Source organism: Phaseolus vulgaris, chromosome 8 (assembly GCF_051622355.1).
Source record: "Phaseolus vulgaris cultivar YP4 chromosome 8, ASM5162235v1, whole genome shotgun sequence".
In the NCBI taxonomy this organism is placed as follows: Eukaryota; Viridiplantae; Streptophyta; class Magnoliopsida; order Fabales; family Fabaceae; genus Phaseolus; species Phaseolus vulgaris.
This window is the reverse complement of record NC_143505.1, coordinates 2,431,785-2,452,448: the sequence shown is the minus strand read 5'-3', so window position 1 is coordinate 2,452,448 and position 20,664 is coordinate 2,431,785. Positions and strand designations below refer to the sequence as shown.

The following is a 20,664-nucleotide window of genomic DNA, read 5'->3' as shown; positions in this document are numbered from 1 at the left end:
ATTCCATGGCATGCCTGAGGATGAAAAGATAAACGACACTAAGGATCCAAATGGAAGGTGCAAGCTCTACACAAATAGTGGAAGAGCCACCAAAGATGTGGTTGAGTATTGGAAAGATGGGGAATGGATTGCTGTTGAGCCAATTCCCAATGCCTTTGTGGAAACATTGTGTTACAGGTAGTTTTTTCCTTCCTTTTTTTTCTTATAAAAAAGACAGACAAAGATTACCCCCAAAATTTATTTATAGGAAAAAAGAATACAATTAATTAATGAATTAAGAAGGTAAACTAAATCAAAGTTAAAATCAACTTATATAAGTAAACTTTTCTAGAACTAAAATATTTTTTCTTAGAAGTTCTCATAAAGTTGGAGGGTGAAATAATGGTTTTGAACAATAAGTTTTTTATTTTGGGGGGTTTATAATCATCAGCATTGGTGTTTGTGATATCAGTTTGTTCCTGCTACAGATCATGCTGAAGTTCCACTTCTACTTCACTCAAAGTTGGTCTTTTATCAGGTTCATACTTGAAGCATCTTTCACCTCTACTTCCCTTCAATTTTCACAGTTAAGCAAATTCGGGTACTTCCAAGGTAAGACTGTTAAAATTTTATATACATATAATTTTATTCATTAAAAAAATCAAAACTAAAGACAAGAGTTTAAGTACTTTATTTAATGGTCACACATTTTTAAAATGTATGCTACTGGGACATGTTACAAATTGACTTTCCTGTTGTTAATATAGTTATTAAATTTCACTGAAGATTTTTAAAATTGAAAAGATCAGCTGTAAGTAATGTGGGTTCGACCAGATGCCTTAAAAAAGATCAAGCATTTACTTTAATACTTAAAGTTAGTATAAGGGGAAAATGTTGGTGGCAAGTAATTCCAACTAGGCTAACACAGAGACAGTAGATAGAACAATTTAAAGCCTGGACCAGCAAGGAGTTTCTATCACTACTAGTTAGTTACTAATACACGATTATAGATGACAGCCTCTGTTACAACGAAAAACCTATTTTGACAACTCATGTTCGATATTACAACATTTAACAAATCTAAATAATTATAACATATCATTGAATTCTATGACATAAAAATAGAAAATGCTGGAAGCATGTATCACAGAAAAAGCTACACGTTCTAAACTAATTTCAGCTTACTCTAACTGTTTTGACTAAAAACACTAAACTCAATTTCAGTGACCTGGTCACTTACATTTCTTTAGTATCAAATTGTTTCACTCCCAGGGAAATAATGGTTTTGGACAGTAAGGTATACTCAGAGTTGGAGTTTGTGATATCAGCTTGTTCCTGCATTGATAGAGCATGCTCAAGTTGCACCTCCACTTCACCAATTGTTGGTCTCTCATCTGGTTCATACTTCAAGCAAGTTACCATCATATCTACAAACAATTGCCAACAATCTGGTGCAATCTTTCCTTTGATAATCGGATCAATTCTCTCCTCAACAGGATTCTCCAGACATTCTTTTTCAGTCAGGCTTATTAAATAAAACATCCCCCTGGACACAACTTTTAGTAGAAGGAAACCAAATGTGAAAACATCCCATTTAGCTGTGATGGTACCATCCATGATATAGTCCGTAGCCGGGTAGCCCCAAGTACCTACAACAAAGAGTATTGGCTTAGTTTGATCCACAAAAATTCATTGCAGTGAGTGAACTCATACAACAAAACAAAATTTACCCAAAATATGATCTACATTGATTTGCTTCTGCTTTGACATAAAACGTGATCCCTGCACGCTAACACCGAAACCAGCGAGTTTTGGCTCCATTTGGTCATCCAAAAGGATGGTACTAGGACCGAGGATACAGTGAAAGATGGAACGCTTGGCACCAGTGTGAAGGTAGTGTAGCCCACGTGCTACTCCTATGCAGATCTCTAGCCTCTTCTTCCATGATAGTTCACCATCTTGTAGGTGTTTATCTAGAGATCCATTGGACATGTACTCGTATACAAGAATCTTCTCATTTTGGTGGTTGCAGAATCCTATAAGAGAAACACATCTAGGGTGACGAAGCTGGCATAGCAATTCGATTTCCTTGTTGAACGCTTCCCATCCTTGATAATGAAATCGCTTTATTGCGACCGGGTAATCAGAAGCACCATCATGCTGCAGACACCCTTTGTATACTTCACTAAATAATCCACTTCCTATTACTCTCTTCTGATCAAAGTTATTGGTGGCTTTCCTAAGATCGGTGAGAGAAAATTGATGGCACAGCTCTTCTATCAACGTTGGAAACTGTCTCTGAGATGAAGTTGTATTTGTTGTGGGCTTCGAACAACACATGCCCAAACAATTCAGAAACATAGTTCCAATTTGTGACACCTTGCTTGCTTAAGTAGATCTCACTTGTCACTTACCATACACATTGAACTATGTTGCTCCTCAATTGTTTGGCTTGTGAAGCATATTAAGGTTGGGTTGGAATCTTCCCCAAATAAGATCCAAGGCCTGCATATAAAACTCTGACTTAGTCAAGATGTGAAAAAACTACTGCTAGTTCAATGATTTTTTTTTTCTAGAAATATTTATACAGAAATTCATCCAATATGGTCCTAGATATGGTTTGGTAGATTCATCTACTCTAATAATGGCAAGGGAAAAATTAAAGGTATCAGTCAAAATACTATTTCTTTGATTGCCGTTTTTACCCCTTCATTGTACCCAGTTGTACACTTTTTCGGGTAACGGTTATGGACAATAAAGTATAATCACAATTGGTCAAGTTGCACCTCTACTTGACATACTGTTGGTGGCTTATCCGATCCGTACTTAAAAGCAATTTATCATGGTATCTATAGAGAGTTCCCAACACTCTGCTGCAATCTGTATGATTTTGCTTTATATATCAGTGACTGGTTATGTGGTGAGGGTTCCTAGAAAAAGAAGAGCAAAAATTACAGACTGAAGCAAGGGAGTGCTATCATTATTGATTTTGTTGGCAATTCTTTCAAATTTATACTAGTACCAGATTATTGCCATGACAGCTTCCGGTAAGATGATAATGTTAGAAACAGAGATCACAATAAAAGGTACAGGTATCTCAATTAAACTTGATCTCTGCAGATGTCACTGTTTTGATTCAAAAACACTAAACTTAATTTCAGCTTAAATTAGGTGTGAATTCGTTACGTTTCTTCACTATCACTGTCTTCTGTGATGATTTCCAGTTCCACTTCTTCAATATCACTGTCTTCTGTGATTGTCTCCAGTTCCAACATAATCACATTTCGCAGGGCAGGGGGGATGAGCTTTTAACAATATTAGATAAGATTGATGATGGGTTTATCAAATAAATAATTTTTGTGTTGAGGTTGAATCTCATCCCACTCATCTAACCCTCCAAATGTTTTATTAAATCTTTAGTAGCATAGTTCATCTATATGATTGTGTTGCATGTATCAGTGGTTAGTTTGGAAGTGAGGGCATCTACAAGAGGAAGAGCAAATCATATAGACTCCATCAGGGGAGTTTTATCATTACTCTGTTCTTATTAAATTTCCTGCATTCCTTTCAATTTTACACCATTAGAGGATCATTGCAACGATTCTATGACAGTCTCTGGTAAAATTAAAATGCTAGAAAGAGATATCACAATAAAAGGTACAAGTATCTCAAATTAAAAGTCACTGCAAAAGCTTACTCTGACTATTTTGATTCAAAACACAAACCTATATTTTAGTTGCAGGATGGGGAATAATGGTTTTGGACAGTAAAGTATAATCATCAGTATTGGTGTTTGTGATATCTGCTTGTTTCTGCAATGCAAGGGCATGCTCAAGTAGCACCTCTACTTCACCCATTTGTATAATATTATACAAATGATCACTGATCACACTGATCTCCAACATTTAACAAATGTTGGAGATGTTAAATGAATGGCAAAGTGAAAATGTGGTTTTGAATGTAAGTTTTGCAGCTTTTTGATGCCAAGTTCAAAGATATTTTATAGACTAAAAATAATTATTAGAACTCTATGTAGGTTACAAATACAAAAGTCAAATGTATACACTACTAAATACTCTTAATAAACCTTCAATAAGCATTCTATTTATATAACAACTTTTGTTCACAAGTGTTTGTTTAGATTTGGTTAACTCCCTTGCCTTTTGTAGTCACTCGCTTTGGTTTAATTACAATTTTTTGGCTTGTTGTCCCTGCAAAGTGTCGTAGGGGCGTTAACTTATTTGGGATCGCCTAGAACTCTCTTTGACTTAACTCCCTGAGCCCATTTCTGCAATCATTTCATGTTTTCTTTTTATTCAAATTTTTCTATTTCTGTGCATGTGACTAAATCAAATGATAAATTGGATCTTGACAGAAATAGTTATTGTTCAGACTTTTTAATTTTCAGACCGAACATTAGTATAAGGTGAAATCTTGGCATTCTGGTGAACCAAAAATCAAATGCATATGATGAAATATCAGCTTATTGGACAGTAAGGTATACTCAGAGTTGGAGTTTGTGATATCAGCTTGTTCCTGCATTGATAGAGCATGCTCAAGTTGAACCTCCACTTCACCAATTGTTGGTCTCTCATCTGGGTCATACTTCAAGCAAGTTACCATCACATCTACAAACACTTGCCAACAATCTGGTGCAATCTTTCCTTTGATAATCGGATCAATTCCCTCCTTAACAGGATTCTCCAGACATTCTTTTTCAGTCAGGGTTATTAAATAAAATATGCTCCTGCACACAACTTTTAGTAGAAGCAAACCAAATAAGAAAACATCCCATTTAGCTGTGATGGTACCATCCATGACATAGTCCGTAGCCGGGTAGCCAAAAGTACCTATAACAAAGAGTATTAGCTTAGTTTGATCCACAAAAATTCATTGCAGTGAGTGAGCTCATACAACAAAACAAAAATTACCCAAAACACGATCTACATTGATTTGCTTCTGCTTTGACATAAAACGTGATCCCTGCATGCTAACACCGAAACCAGCGAGTTTTGGCTCCATTTGGTCATCCAAAAGGATGGTACTAGGACCGAGGATACAGTGAAAGATGGAACGCTTGGCACCAGTGTGAAGGTAGTGTAGTCCACGTGCTACTCCTATGCAGATCTCTAGCCTCTTCTTCCATGATAGTTCACCATCTTGTAGGTGTTTATCTAGAGATCCATTGGACATGTACTCGTATACAGGAATCTTCTCATTTTGGTGGTTGCAGAATCCTATAAGAGAAACACATCTAGGGTGACGAAGCTGGCATAGCAATTCGATTTCCTTGTTGAACGCTTCCCATCCTTGATAATGAAATCGCTTTATTGCGACCGTGTAATCAGAAGCACCATCATGCTGCAGACACCCTTAATATACTTCACTAAAAAATCCACTTCTGATCAAAGTTATTGATGGCTTTCCTAAGATCGGAGAGAGAAAATTGATGGCACAGCTCTTCTATCAACGTTGGAAACTGTCTCTGAGATGAAGTTGTATTTGTTGTGGGCTTCGTACAACACATGCCCACACAATTCAGAAACTTAGTTCCAATTTGTGACACTTTCTTGCTTAAGTAGATCTCACTTGTCACTTACCATACACATTGAACTATGTTGCTCTTCAATCGTTTGGCTTGTCATGCATATTAAGGTTGGGTTGGAATCTTCCCCAAATAAGATCTCCTGCAGTTTTTAATAAGGCGGCGTTTTCTTCTTACGTGTCCTTGTTTCCGACAGTGAACACACAACACTTATAAAACACGAGTGGTTAAAATCTCCATTTCAAAAGACATTGTTTTTTATATTTATGAAAATTTTAACACGGTTTCAACAAAATTTTAAAAAGTAAATAAAATGATTTTTTAATAATTTAAATTTATTATATAAATTTTTATTATAATTATAAAAATAAAAAATAAATTCTTTAAAATTGACATTTTTTAGTAAAAAAAATTCAACTTGTTCATATAAATCTTAATTCTATTTATAATAAGTAACTATGTGTTCTATATTTTGTAAATTACACTGACTCAAAAAATAAATAAATTAAAGCCTAAACCCTAAACTTAAAGCCAAAAGACCACATCACAGAGTCCTTCCCATCTGCAGAATTGGTGAAAATCCCCTGCTTCAGATTAACCTGCATGAAGCCAGCACCTGCAGAATTGGCCACATCCTTTGTCTAAGAGCAGCCATACACCGATTACCCTACACCAAAACAGCACCTGCAGAATTGATTGGCCACATCCCCTACATAAGAACAGCCATACACCCTTCTGATGTAACTCCCTATATGCTGCTGATGTGATTTCAAGACCTCAAAAGTCCCTCAACAGAGGTATTGACGAGGTTCAAAAGCAAAAGCCAAAGGTTTTTTTATCCATCCTGCTGCAGCTATCAAACCACCGTGATTTGATTCTATGACACAACACTTTGCAATCATGCTTCAGAAACCGAGCTCTTCACTTCCTTATAAGAACTTCCAATTTTCCAAGAATCTTCACACCAGTTAACAAATTTGCATCTGAAAAGAATCTATGCATGTGGATGTTTCAGTATATCTCACATCTGCTTGAGCTCCGCAGTCTATGCTGGTGAAGTCTTGAGCCACCTCCTCTCTAGCCATAGCTATTTGTACTACTTCCCATGTGCTCACAAGGTTCCTTTTGCTGCATAAAACAGAAATAGGCATAGAAAGCAAAAAACCAGAACAGAACCTGCTGGCTTGGCCCTTACAGGTTAACAACATAGCCTCAGCCTTGGCTTAAGCACCATAATCAGGGATCCACAATGCCAAATATACAAAACTGCACCAGCTGCTACCTAAGATTCGCATTAGCAAGGCACTTAAGAATACCACAAGCGTCCATAAGAACAAGACTAGCATGCTGCATGACGCAAGCATATTCAAGCAATGCCTCATTGCATAAATATGCAGATTATAACCAGAACACACATTTTCAAGTACCCTATAAAACATTGTTTGCTCTTCACACTTCCTTCTATAAATGCATCTCTTTGACTACCTCTAGCACTAGCACAGATATCATTACAGCGCTCTCCCTAGAATCTGTCCTGCAGCACCACCAAGAAGCTACAAGGTGACCTTTCCAAAGCGTCTACAACAATTCCTCTACTGCATAAACGGTGCTGCTGTATCTCCTTACAGCTGTCATACACTCTCTGCTACACCTCCAATACAGCTCCGAAAACGGTTTTGGCAAGTACAACACCTTTGCCTTCACTAGAGCACCTCACAGCAAGCCATCTTCCAAGTCCTCCTGATCAAGATACCTTTCTATACTACTCAGAGCAAGAGCAGGTCCTACATCTCCCTGCTTGATGATCTGCACTATCTCTACTATTCCTTCCTCTGCCTTGTCCTCCCATCTCAAACTTCATTTAGCCGACTGACTGCACTCCCAAACAGGCTTCCCCTCCTTTTACATTTGACTTTTGATGGATAGGATCAGATTTAGGCGCCAATCCGAGAAAGAATAATTGAAAGAGCGAGTCTTATGTTTCAAACCACAACCATGAATTAAGCTGTGTCATATGAAAGATTTCTTCCGCATCAGGAACCCTTCTTAAAAATAATAGAGTTTCTTTGTTCTCATAGTCGTCTCACCATTGTCCCCCATATAATTTTCCAGACCAAGTTCTGCTTTGAACTCAACTCTTCTAAGGGGAAGTTCTCGAAGTAACTTATGTTGTAAGAACAGGATACCTACCCACTTAAAGCAGAGAGACCACACTATTTGTCCTATGGGACACTCTATAAATAGATGTTGAACAACATGGCAAAGAGCACAACTAGTTGAATTAACCAAAACTCCTCTCCTGACTAAGCTGGAACGAGTTGGAATTCTATCTAAAAGAACCCTCCAAGCAGTTGTCCAGACTTTGAGCATTGCTTTAGATTGCCACAACTGTTTGAACAGCCCGTTAGGAGGACTTATGTAAGAGTTAGAAAAACGTTCATAAGCTTACTTCACAGAAAACTCTTCCTATTGCATTCCCTCTCCACACTAGTGTGTGTCCTTTGCCTCCCTATTCAGAGTGCCCCCTGACAAAGACCAAAGCATTTGCTCTTCTTGCACAACTTCCTATTCAAACCTAACCCTCCTCCATCTTAGTTTCCAGATCCAAGCCGAGTCTTCCCATACGCCCACCTCGCTCACTGTTAGCCCCTGATCCTTTCAAAGGGTGAACAACCTAGGATACACAGAACTAAGTTTATTTTCGCCCACCCAAACATCCTCCCAGAATCTAACTTTGTCTCCACAACCCACTTTCCATTCCAGAGCTTCTTAGAACCACCCTTCTCCTCCCCCTGGTCACATAGTTTAGATAAATCTCTCCACCACCTGGATTGATTTTTCAAAAGGGGTCGTATTTAGATACTAGGTTATTCTTCCACAACCCTTTTTCTTCACCTACAAATCGCCACTTCCATTTAGTTAGAACAACTCCATTGAACTTTCTTATATCTTTAACTCCCAAACCGTCTGCCTCCACTGTTTACACATATTCTCCCAACTTACCCAAGAGATTGACCTGCTATCCTTCCCCAAGCCTAACCGACTCCGAGGATTTAAAATAGGATAAAGAGAATAGAGGAATAGCGCTTAAAACTGATTTAATTATACATATTCTTCCCATCAACGACAGAAATCTCCACTTCCAATGGTTCTATTATACTATATTATTTTAAAGACTCTCTTGTAAATTTTGTTTTATAATGCAATACAATTTTTTATTACTTCAAATGGTTATATTTGTTTGTTTTTTCTTTTGCAGTGGCATCCAATCTACCTATAAATATGTGTGTAATCATTTAGCATTTTTCTGTTACTATAGTTCCTAACAGCATATGTGCCACTCATTCTGTCTTAAAAATCATGGCTGAGAAGCTTGTTGTCTAGCTGGTACAATTTTCATTCTTTGGTGCCATCATCATATGTGCAACCACCAGAAAGAAGACCTGATAATGATGTTTTCGCCTCTGGAAAGTTAGTTCCAGTTATTGATCTTGGAGGACATGATCCAGCTGATATCATAAGGCTTTTTCCAGCTTTATATTGTTTATTCACTCATTTCCTTGTTTTACTTTCTTCTTATTCACCACACGTGTTTCTCATGCATGACATGATGGATATTGGTTGAACACACGTGATGGATATCTTTGGTGTTGTCTGTGTTGGTGTTGAGGGAATAAAACAGAGCAAGATATTTGTGAACAGAAAATATATATTTTATTTCACTGTTATTTTTCAAATAAGAATACAATCTCTTTAAATAGTCTTACAATAGACTTCTCAAATTCTACCTTCTCTCATAAAACCTATATTATAATTTACATTTAAATCATAGTATAAATGACTTTCAAAACTAGAATTAAAGATAATAATTATTGTCTATTCAGATGCTAAAATAAAACTGATGACGGCTGAAGGCTTTGAGTTTAATGCTAACAAATTCCCCCTTAAACTCAAACCTTTCATATTATTCATTCAGATTGTTGCTTTTCTGATTGTCATCGCTCACACTGCCTCCAATATTTTCCTTCACTGCATCAATCCGTGCAGAATTTTGAATTGAATTACTTTTAATTTTCCAAACAAAAATCTTCTCCACTTTCACCCTTTGAATTAAAAGGATTTAAGAAAGACTTTGACTTCAATGAGCTTCGAAGATAATGATTATACCATATTTCTCTTTCAGATGATGTCTCAACACCATTCCATTTATGGTCTTCTCCTAAGTCAAAACCATTATTTTCAAGTAAAACACATGAACCAAAAGGGGCTTTTAATTTGAATTGTAATTCATTCACCTTTTCTTTTTGTGCCAAAAGCAACAAATGGAGTTCTTCAACTTGATTGACTCTACTTTCCTTGTCTTTCTCCATATCAACATATTTTTCTTCCAATTTTGTAAACCTTTTTTCCAAGTTATCAAATTTTGCTTCAACACTCTCCAATAATTTTCCCATACTGAGAATATTATTCTTCAAGTCAGGTACATAAATTTCTGTGACATTTTCTTTGGATTTAAAGGCAATGTGCTCCTCCTCCATTGGATTGAGAGCAAAACTTTTTCCCTTCATTTCAACTTTAAACAAATCTCTGCCATCAACATCTTTGATTAAACAATGTTTATTTTCAAACATCACCTTATAGCCTTTTTCCAACAATTGACCAACACTCAAAAGATTTTGATCAATCTCTGGCACAAAAAGAACATCTGTAATGATTTTTATACCTTTATAGCTTGTGATAGCTATTGTGTCTTTTCCTTTTACTGCCAGGTGTTCACCATTTCCAATCCTCACCCTTTTAACATCAGTAGTTCTCAATTCCTTGAAGAGTTCCTTGTCATGTGTCATGTGGTTGGTGCAGCCACTGTCAATTAACCAAGATGCACTTGAAATATTGCTGCAAAAACCAGTTGCAACGAAAAGCACATCCTCCTCCTCATTTGCAATTTGAGCATCTACATCTTGTTGCTCACTTTGGTTTCTACAAATAATTGCTTCATGCCCAAGTTGATTGCACTTGTTGCACTTAGCATCAGGTCTTCTCCAACACTTAAACGGTGGATGACCTAACTTGTTGCAATGCTTACAAGGAGGATAATTTCTACCTTTGTTTCTCCAGCCACCTTCATGTTTGACTAGTAAGACTCCTTCTATTGCTCCATCTTGTCTCATGGCTCTCCTTTGTTCTTGTGCTTGTAAAGCATTTAAGAGCTCTGCAAGAGAAATCTTTGATAGGTCCTTTGTGTTCTCCAGGGTTGTTATGGTGGCTTCAAACCTCTCTGGAACTGTTACAAACAGTTTTTCCACAATTTTTTAATCTTTAAACACAGATCCAAGCAACCTCACTTTGTTGGCAATGGTTAGAAGTCTGTCTGAGTACTCTTTTATGGATTCCGACTCCTTCATTTTCTGCAATTCAAACTCTCTGATTAGATTCAGGGCTTGCATTCCCCGAATCCTCTCATCACCTTCATATTCTGCCTTGAGGTAATCCCAGATTTCTTTTGCTGACTTCAAGGACATTATCCTTGTGAATACCATAGGAGATACAGCTGCAAATAGGCATGCTTTTGCCTTTGATCTCTTCATCTTTTTATCTTTCTGTGATTTTATTTGTGCCACCGTAGGGTTTTCTGGAAGGGACTGAATTTCATAGTCCTCTTCTACAGCTTCCCATAAATCCAATGCTTCTAGATAGGTCTCCATACGAACAGCCCACATTTGATAACTGTCTCCATCAAAGACAGGTGGTGCCATTGCTGAAAAATTTGATCCTCCTTCCATTGGTGCACTCTACTAACCTCACAGATCCCTCAAGAAAATAGCTCCGATACCAATTGTTGGTGTTGAGGGAATAAAACAGAGCAAGATATTTGTGAATAGAAAATATATATTTTATTTCACTGTTATTTTTCAAATAAGAATACAATCTCTTTAAATAGTCTTACAATAGACTTCTCAAATTCTACCTTCTCTCTCATAAAACCTATACTATAATTTACATTTAAATCATAGTATAAATGACTTTCAAAACTAGAATTAAAGATAATAATTATTGTCTATTCAGATGCTAAAATAAAACTGATGACGGCTGAAGGCTTTGAGTTTAATGCTAACAGTCTGATATATATAACTTGGTGTGGCCAATAAATTATTTCTTATGAGAAATACTACACATTTTATATAGTCTTAGATGTTTGGCCTTGATTTTGTGTGCTTGTATGTATATCTGGTTAATCTGAAACTGTGATAAACTAGCTAGGTTATCAACCATAGAGTTTCTAAGGATATAGTGGATGCTACACGCAATATTTTCAAAAGAATTCCATGGCATGCCTGAGGATGAAAAGATAAACGACACTAAGGATCCAAATGGAAGGTGCAAGCTCTACACAAATAGTGGAAGAGCCACCAAAGATGTGGTTGAGTATTGGAAAGATGGGGAATGGATTGCTGTTGAGCCAATTCCCAATGCCTTTGTGGAAACATTGTGTTACAGGTAGTTTTTTTCTTCCTTTTTTTCTTCTAAAAAAGACAGACAAAGATTATACCCCAAAAGTTATTTATAGGAAAAAAGAATACAATTAATTAATAAATTAAGAAGGTAAACTAAATCAAAGTTAAAATCAACTTATATAAGTAAACTTTTCTAGAACTAAAATAATTTATCTTAGAAGTTCTCATAAAGTGGGAGGATTCAAATTGAGCCTAAATAGAGTGAGTGTTTATTTCCACATAGCTAACTTTTTTGGTTCAAAGAATTATATTATAATACTTTGTCTTACTATATAGATTCATACAATGGTGGTGTTATAAGCAAGGAAAAACTGATGTAAAACAGTAAGGAGAATATACAGAATCTCATAAAAAAGGACCAATCAAAAGGAAGGTACCAAATGTTAGAAATAAATAATAGAAATCTCACAGATAACAATCCTGTTGGTGCAATGGCAGAGCATGCTCAAATTCCCAGTTTTGGATGAATAATGGTTTTGAACAATAAGTTTTTTTTGGGGGGGTTTATAATCATCAGCATTGGTGTTTTTGATATCAGTTTATTCCTGCTACAGATCATGCTGAAGTTCCACTTCTACTTCACTCAAAGTTGGTCCATTTATCAGGTTCATACTTGAAGCATCTTTCACCTCTACTTCCCTTCAATTTTCACAGTTAAGCAAATTGGGGTACTTCCAAGGTAAGACTGTTAATATTTTAAATACATATCCTTTTATCCATTAAAAAAATCAAAACTAAAGACAAGTGTTTAAGTACTTTATTTAATGGTCACACATTTTTAAGATGTATGCTACTGGGACATGTTACAAACTGACTTTTCTGTTGTTAATATAGTTATTAAATTTCATTCAAGATTTTTGAAATTGAAAAGATCAGCTGTAAATAATGTTGGTTCGACCAGATGCCTTAAAAAAGATCAAGCATTTACTTTAATACTTAAAGATAGTATAAGGGAAAATGTTGGTGGCAAGTAATTCCAACTAGGCTAACACAGAGACAGAGACAGTAGATAGAACAATTTAAAGCCTGAACCAGCAAGGAGTTTCTATCATTACTAGTTAGTTACTAATACACGATTATAGATGACAGCCTTGTTAAAACGAAAAACCTATTTTGACAACCCATGTTCGATATTCCAACATTTAAGAATTCTAAATAATTATAACATATTATTGAATTCTATGACATAAAAATAGAAAATGCTGGAAGCATGTATCACAGCAAAAGCTACACGTTCTAAACTAATATTTCAGCTTACTCTAACTGTTTTGACTAAAAACACTAACTCAATTTCAGAGAATTTTTTCAGTATCAAATTGTTTCACTCCCAGGGAAATAATGGTTTTGGACAGTAAGGTATACTCAGAGTTGGAGTTTGTGATATCAGCTTGTTCCTGCATGGATAGAGCATGCTCAAGTTGCACCTCCACTTCACCAATTGTTGGTCGCTCATCTGGTTCATACTTCAAGCAAGTTACCATCATATCTACAAACACTTGCCAACAATCTGGTGCAATCTTTCCTTTGATAATCGGGTCAAGTCCCTCCTCAACAGGGTTCTCGAGACATTCTTTTTCAGTCAGGCTTATTAAATAAAACATCCCCCTGCACACAACTTCTAGTAGAAGGAAACCAAATGAGAAAGCATCCCATTTAGCTGTGATGGTACCATCCATGACATAGTCCGTAGTCGTGTAGCCCCAAGTACCTACAACAAAGAGTATTGGCTTAGTTTGATCCACAAAAATGCATTGCAGTGAGTGAGCTCATACAACAAAACAAAAATTACCCAAAACACGATCTACATTGATTTGCTTCTGCTTTAACATAAAACGTGATCCCTGCACGCTAACACCGAAACCAGCAAGTTTTGGCTCCATGTGGTCATCCAAAAGGATGGTACTAGGACCGAGGATACAGTGAAAGATGGAACGCTTGGCACCAGTGTGAAGGTAGTGTAGTCCACGTGCTACTCCTATGCAGATCTCTAGCCTCTTCTTCCATGATAGTTCACCATCTTGTAGGTGTTTATCTAGAGATCCATTGGACATGTACTCGTATACAAGAATCTTCTCATTTTGGTGGTTGCAGAATCCTATGAGAGAAACACATCTAGGGTGACGAAGCTGGCATAGCAATTCTATTTCCTTGTTGAACGCTTCCCTTCCTTGATTATCAAATCGCTTTATTGCGACCGTGTAATCAGAAGCACCATCATGCTGCAGACACCCTTTATATACTTTACTAAATAATCCACTTCCTATTACTCTCTTCTGATCAAAGTTATTGGTGGCTTTCCTAATATCGGTGAGAGAATATTGATGGCACAGCTCTTCTATCAACGTTGGAAACCGTCTCTGAGATGAATTTGTATTCGTTGTGAGCTTCGAACAACACATGCCCAAACAATTCAGAAACATAGTTCCAATTTGTGACACCTTCTTGCTTAAGTAGATCTCACTTGTCACCTACCATACACATTGAACTATGTTGCTCCTCAATTGTTTGGCTTGTGAAGCATATTAAGGTTGGGTTGGAATCTTCCCCAAATAAGATCCAAGGCCTGCATATAAAACTCTGACTTAGTCAAGATGAGAAAAAACTACTGCTAGTTCAAAGATTTTTTTTTTCTAGAAATATTTATAGAGAAATTCATCCAATATGGTCCTAGATATGGTTTGGTAGATTCATCTACTCTAATAATGGCAAGGGAAAAATTAAAGGTATCAGTCAAAATACTATTTCTGTGATTGCCGCTTTTACCCCTTCATTGTACCTAGTCGTACACTTTTTCGGGTAACGGTTATCCGGTCCGTACTTAAAAGCAATTTATCATGGTATCTATAGAGAGTTCCCAACACTCTGCTGCAATCTGTATGATTTTGTTTTATATATCAGTGACTGGTTATATAGTGAGGGTGCCTAGAAAAAGAAGAGCAAAAATTATAGACTGAAGCAAGGGAGTGCTATCATTATTCGTTTTGTTGGCAATTCTTTCAAATTTATAGTAGTACCAGATTATTACAATGACAATTTCCAGTAAGATGAGAATGTTAGAAACAGAGATCACAGAGCATGCTCAAGTTGCACCTCTACTTCACCCATTGTTGGTCTCTCATCCGATTCATACTTGATGCATCTATGGATGATATCTATAAAAACTTGCCAACATGGAGGTGCAATCTTTCCTTGGATATTTGGATCAATACTCTCCTCAATAGGATTTTCCATAAGTTTTATTGCTGGTGTGGTCAATAAACAATTGGTTTTCCCCATAAAACTTCTAGTAGATCCACACCAAAAGAATAAACATCATATTTGTCAGTGACGACACAGTCCTTTAAATACTCCCTAGGCATGTAGTCCCAAGAACCTATAAGTGTGAGTATTAGCGAAGTTTTAACTGACAAAAATCCTATGAGACACACAATTAGGGTGGCAAAGCTGGCAGAGCAACTCTATTTCGGTCTTGAACTCTCCCAATGCTTGATAGAGTTCCAACTGGAATCGCTTTATTGCAACTGCATAATCTGAAGCATCATTGTGTTGGAGACAACCTTTGTATACTTTGCCAGATTTTCCACGTCCAATTATTGTGTTCTGATCAAAGTTGTTGGTGGATTTCCTAAGATCAGTGAGAGAAAATTGGTGGCAAAGCTCTTCTATTACTGTTGTTGGATACTGTCTCCGGGATGAACTTGTTTCTCCAAAACATTGTTCAATTTCTGACAACACCTGCTTCCTTAATCACTTGTCACTAACTGAGAAAGGAAAATACATTACGATTTTTAAACCTAACTCAATCTTATAAAACCAGCTCCAACACACTTTCTCATGCCGAAAGTGATACTTATGTGAGAGAACACTATATTTATAGGTGGTCTGATAGAGCTAGGATGACTTCTAGAAATAAAACAAAATATGGTTCAATTTTTTTTTCTTTTACTTAAACGTGTACGTTACAACTTTCAATCCATCTTTTTAATTAATGGTTGTAGTTGGTGTTATGGACTTATAATATTTTTCCTGTTTGTTGTTTTTATAATATTACACAAATGATCGCTGATCACACTGATGCGCAAAAATATATACAAAATTTGAGAGGATAAAGCTGACTGTATATTATAAATTTAAATACTGATAAGTTGAATGATATAATAACAAATGTTGGAGATGTTAAAGTATCAAAGTGAAAATGTGATTTTGAACGTAAGTTTTGCAGCTTTTTGATGCCAAGTTCAAAAATATTTTATAGAGTAAAAATAATTATTAGAATGGTTACAAATACAAAAGTCAAATGTTTACACTACTAAATACTCTTAATAAACATTCAATAAGCAAATTTATATTAAACATTAATAACAACTTTTGTTCACAAGTGTTTGTTTAGATTTGGTTAACTCGTTTTGGTAGTCACTCGTTTTGGTTTAATTACAATTTTTTGGGTCGTTGTCCCTGCAAAGTGTCATAGGGGCGTTAACTTACTTGGGATCGTCTAGAACTCTCTTTGACTTAACTCCCTGAGTCCATTTCTGCAATCATCTCATGTTTTCTTTTTATTCAAATCTTCCTATTTCTGTGAATGTGACTAAATCAAAGGCTAAATTGGATCTTGACAGAAAAATTATTGTTCAGGCTTTTTAATTTTCAGACCGAACTAGTATAAGGTGAAATCTTGGCATACTGGTGAACCAAAAATCAAATGCATATCATGAAATATGTTTTGATGTGCAGATTTGGAAAAACATGTCACAATATGCTTTCTTCTTTGTTATTAAGGCTAACTAAAGTATACAATTAAAGCTAACTAAAACTAAGTTCCGTTCAGTAATGAGACAGATATTGACTGCTTGAAGAAACTAGATGAACATGTTGCAAAGTAGAGTTTGCAAATCAGACAGAAAATAACTACTTTTCTGTGGGAATAGGGAAGTGAAACTTTTATTTTTATCTAATAACGAAAGTCCCATCTTGATACATATAATAACATTAGATAAATCTCACGATGGTTTATCAACTAAATACTTTATGCTTATGTTGAGTCACACAGCAGCTATCTATCTATACGATTGTGTTGTTCTACATAGTAGTGTTTAATTATCTACGTTATATTTCTTCAGTATCACTGTTTTCTGTGCTGTATACCAGTTCAGCTCCTGGGTGAATAACTGTGGTGGAAAATAAGATATAATCACCATTAGTATTTGTGATATCAGCTTGTTCCTGCAACGACAAAGCATGCTCTAGTTGCACCTCTACTTCACCCATTGTTGGTCGCTCATCTGGTTCATACATCACGCATCTTTTGGTTATATCTATAAAGATTTCCCAACACTTTGGTGCAATCTTTCCCTTGATGCTCGCATCAACTTTTTCCTCAAGTGGCTTCTCCAGAAATTCTCTTTCAATTGGCATTGTTACGTATTTCCTTCCACACACAACTTCTAGCAAAACCATACCAAATGAATAAACATCAGATTTCTCTGTGATGGCATCGTCCGTGAAAAGCTCCCTAGCCATGTATCCAGGAGTACCTGCAAGTAAAAATATTAGCTTACTATAATACAAAAAGTTCATTTTAGCAAGTGAGCTCATAAAGCAAAGAACAATTTTTGTAGTTTATGCAGGGAGTCAGAGGAGTCCACAAGTCATCTATTCTTCAGTTGCAGAGTAGTTTATCTAGCTTGGAATCTTTGTTACGCTTGGTTAGGAGTGAGTTCCGTAAATCTTCTCTCTCTTGGATCATATTTCGAGCTGTCCAAATCTTGATGCGATGTTTGAATTGCATCGGTAAGCAAGATTTGGAGGAATAAGAATAATTGTTTATTCAATGGAGGAATGTAGACTATTCTAAAATCTTCTCCTTAACACAAGTTAAGGTTTGGTCTTGAATCCCGTCAAAGGTACCTTCAACGAGATTTCTTATTCTGTGATTGGTGCGTAACCTCTGTTATGTATGTACTCAATTAATAGTTGCTGATAAGTGGGTGCAAACCTCATCTCATAAACCGGTTTAATAGATTGAATTAGACTTAAAGTTCACTTCTTAATACTCAAGGAAAGAAAAAAAAATTTTACCTGCCACAACATTAACTTTAATTGGCTTTGGCTTTGACATGAAGCGTGACCCCTTTACGCTAATGCAGAAACCTGTGAGTTTTGGTTGCATGTTGTCGTCCAAAAGAATGTTTCTAGGTTTGACAATACGGTGAATGATGGTGCGCTTGGCTCCTGCATGAAGGTAGTGTAGTCCACGCGCTGCTCCTATGCAAATTTCCAACCTTTGGTTCCATGATAGTTCCCCACGTTGTAGGTGTCGATCCAAAGATTCATTGGACATGTACTCGTACACAAGAATCTTCTCTTTCTTGTGGTTGCAGAATCCTATAAGAGACACACAATTAGGGTGACGAAGCTGGCACAGCAACTCTATTTCATTCTTGAACACTTCACTGTGTTCCACAGAAAACCGCTTCACTGCTACTACATAATTAGAAGCAGCATAATGTTGGAGATACCCTTTATACACTTCACCAAATCCTCCACGTCCAATTAGTCTCTTTCTATCGAAGTTGTTGGTTGACTTTCTTAGCTCCGCAAGAGAAAACTGATGGCACAACTCTTCTATTACTGTTAGATACGGTTTCTTAGATGAACTTTTGTTGCCTAAACATTTCAGAAACATTGTACAAATTTGTGAGAGACACCCTTCTTCATTAATTTTTTTCCACTGACTAAAAACATTTACCTCTTCTCCTCTTCACTCTTTACACCTGATTAACTGATTAACCTTCTCTACTTTATAATTAAGATTTCACACTCTGATCTTCTTTCATTCCGCGTTTTTATCTGTTTCTTTCGCTGCAAATAGTATTGGTTTACACAAAAAGGTTTAAAAACATAACTTGGATGCTGATGGATTCGACTAATTCAATTTAAACTAAGTTAAATTACCAATTCGGTTCAGTCAACCAAAATATGAATGAAGCAAAATATAGTTAAGAAATTTCTTTTAATTATTTAAACATATTGGAGATCCCAATTAAGACATTTCATAAATATATAAATAATTACAAATCTTGTTTTATAAATAATTCTACGAAGTTGAGTTAGACTTCAAGTTCATTCCTTAATCTGATCTCCTATTAACTGTTATCGGACAAACCATAATATATAATCTCACGTTTTAAAATATGTTTAATTTTTTCTTCCTACTAATAGTTTTCAAGTAGCTGGTTTGTTTTAATAGTACATAAAAACACAGGGGATGCCTTTTTAAATTGCAAAATAATAGCTGCTTACATGGTCATTGCAAAAGTCTTCCTCTAACTATTGTTTAATAATAATGTCACTTATATGTGATAAATATATTCAGAATTTGACATCATAAAGTTGACTGAGTGTATATTATAGATTGAGAAGTGTTATTTAGTACATGATTTTTCATAGGAAATTGTTCCATGTAACTTATAGCTAATAAAATATCATTACTATTGAATCAAGGCAGAGTTATCAAGTGTTATAATAAGAAATTTCATCTTGAGTTGTTTACTATTTTCATTATATATAGATTATAAGTGTCATTTTGGAAGAGATCATATGAAATTGCATAAAATGAATTATAAGTAAAATATCAGCACTAATCCATCAAGTTAGGTGTTTTCAGTTATGGGTAGAGAGGGGAAATTAAATAACATAACAAGTATTTTTAGTCTCGTTGTTTGTTACTGTAGTTATATAGAAGTGTCAAGGTAAATTGAATAAACAAATAAGATTATTCTTGTAAGAAGAAGACAGCAATCTTATATGCAGGTTTTGCTGCATAATTCTGCCGGAAGCTTATGCCTTCAAATGCATTGGTCTTGTTTGCTTTTCTTTTTTTTATATATATATATTTGTAATGTTTATCTGGATTTGTACACAAGATAATGAGATTCTACGTACTTGTATAACAGTTAGAATATTTTTGAAGTGCTTTTTTTAGTTTATTTATTTTATACTGATAAAAAAATAAAATAAGTTGAACAAAATTAGGTATTGTAATAATTTTATATGCATTATTTTTAGTTGAAAGAATATTAAAGTAATTAAAAAAGTCTAAAAAAAACTACTTTAAATATTAATAATTTTTTAATATATAAAATACTATTTAATTTAATAAATATAATAACTAATTAATTTTTGTTATTAAAATTAATTTTTATTTAATAATTTTCTAGTAATGTAACTATTACTCCATAATTAAGTTTAAGTTAATTGAAAAATAAATATTCATGTTAGCACTCTTCATTAACAAAAACAAACTTGACGCACTAAGGAACTATAACTTGTTCAATAAATTCTATTTTGAAAACGTCATTTTGAGTTTAAAAAATTCATGAATTACATGGTGTTATATTTTAAGAATAAAAAAAAATCAATTGTGATGTGTACAATTTTTCATTGATCAGTAGTTGGTGTTTAACTCTTCAATCTATTATTTTGCGAAAGGAAGATTTGACTATATGTGCACCTGAATCATGAGGTAAAAGTTGCTACCGAAAATTAATCATAAAGCGTAGTAATAAATAAATAAAGCTCAACTTTATTAACTTTCAACGATAGGATTGGGTACAATACTTACTG

General features: G+C 35.3%; 4 protein-coding genes and 1 pseudogene across 5 annotated transcripts; all 5 read right to left on the bottom strand.

Annotated features, from left to right (window-relative positions):
* Window positions 1–919: 919 nt before the first annotated feature.
* Window positions 920–2,340, bottom strand: LOC150025342 (putative receptor-like protein kinase At5g39000). 2 transcript variants are annotated; one of them, XM_090294337.1, is made up of 2 exons: window positions 1,710–2,340; window positions 920–1,628 (listed from the first exon to the last, which is right to left on the bottom strand). In XM_090294337.1, the coding sequence occupies exons 1-2, from the start codon at window positions 2,338–2,340 to the stop codon at window positions 1,216–1,218; spliced, it is 1,044 nt and encodes a 347-aa protein (XP_090150463.1). In that variant the 3' UTR covers window positions 920–1,215. The 2 variants fall into 2 exon arrangements, with proteins under 2 accessions (XP_090150463.1, XP_090150464.1); XM_090294338.1 differs by having other exon boundaries at window positions 1,397–1,628; window positions 1,726–2,340.
* A 3-nt stretch (window positions 2,341–2,343) lies between these two features.
* On the bottom strand, window positions 2,344–5,506 carry LOC137824202 (receptor-like protein kinase FERONIA). The gene is given in 4 exon segments (XM_090294336.1): window positions 2,344–2,484; window positions 4,484–4,829; window positions 4,911–5,377; window positions 5,379–5,506. Coding segments are annotated over 4 exon segments (1,047 nt in total). The 3' UTR covers window positions 2,344–2,378.
* Window positions 5,507–13,062: 7,556 nt separating this feature from the next.
* LOC137824201 (receptor-like protein kinase FERONIA) lies at window positions 13,063–14,708 on the bottom strand. Its single transcript, XM_090294653.1, has 2 exons — window positions 13,829–14,708; window positions 13,063–13,747 (listed from the first exon to the last, which is right to left on the bottom strand). The coding sequence occupies exons 1-2, from the start codon at window positions 14,457–14,459 to the stop codon at window positions 13,332–13,334; spliced, it is 1,047 nt and encodes a 348-aa protein (XP_090150779.1). The 5' UTR covers window positions 14,460–14,708; the 3' UTR covers window positions 13,063–13,331.
* Window positions 14,709–15,014: 306 nt separating this feature from the next.
* On the bottom strand, window positions 15,015–15,786 carry LOC150025341 (receptor-like protein kinase ANXUR2; annotated as a pseudogene).
* A 1,090-nt stretch (window positions 15,787–16,876) lies between these two features.
* Window positions 16,877–18,959, bottom strand: LOC137825722 (receptor-like protein kinase ANXUR2). Its single transcript, XM_068631465.2, has 2 exons — window positions 18,118–18,959; window positions 16,877–17,573 (listed from the first exon to the last, which is right to left on the bottom strand). The coding sequence occupies exons 1-2, from the start codon at window positions 18,722–18,724 to the stop codon at window positions 17,146–17,148; spliced, it is 1,035 nt and encodes a 344-aa protein (XP_068487566.2). The 5' UTR covers window positions 18,725–18,959; the 3' UTR covers window positions 16,877–17,145.
* Between the last annotated feature and the right edge of the window lie 1,705 nt (window positions 18,960–20,664).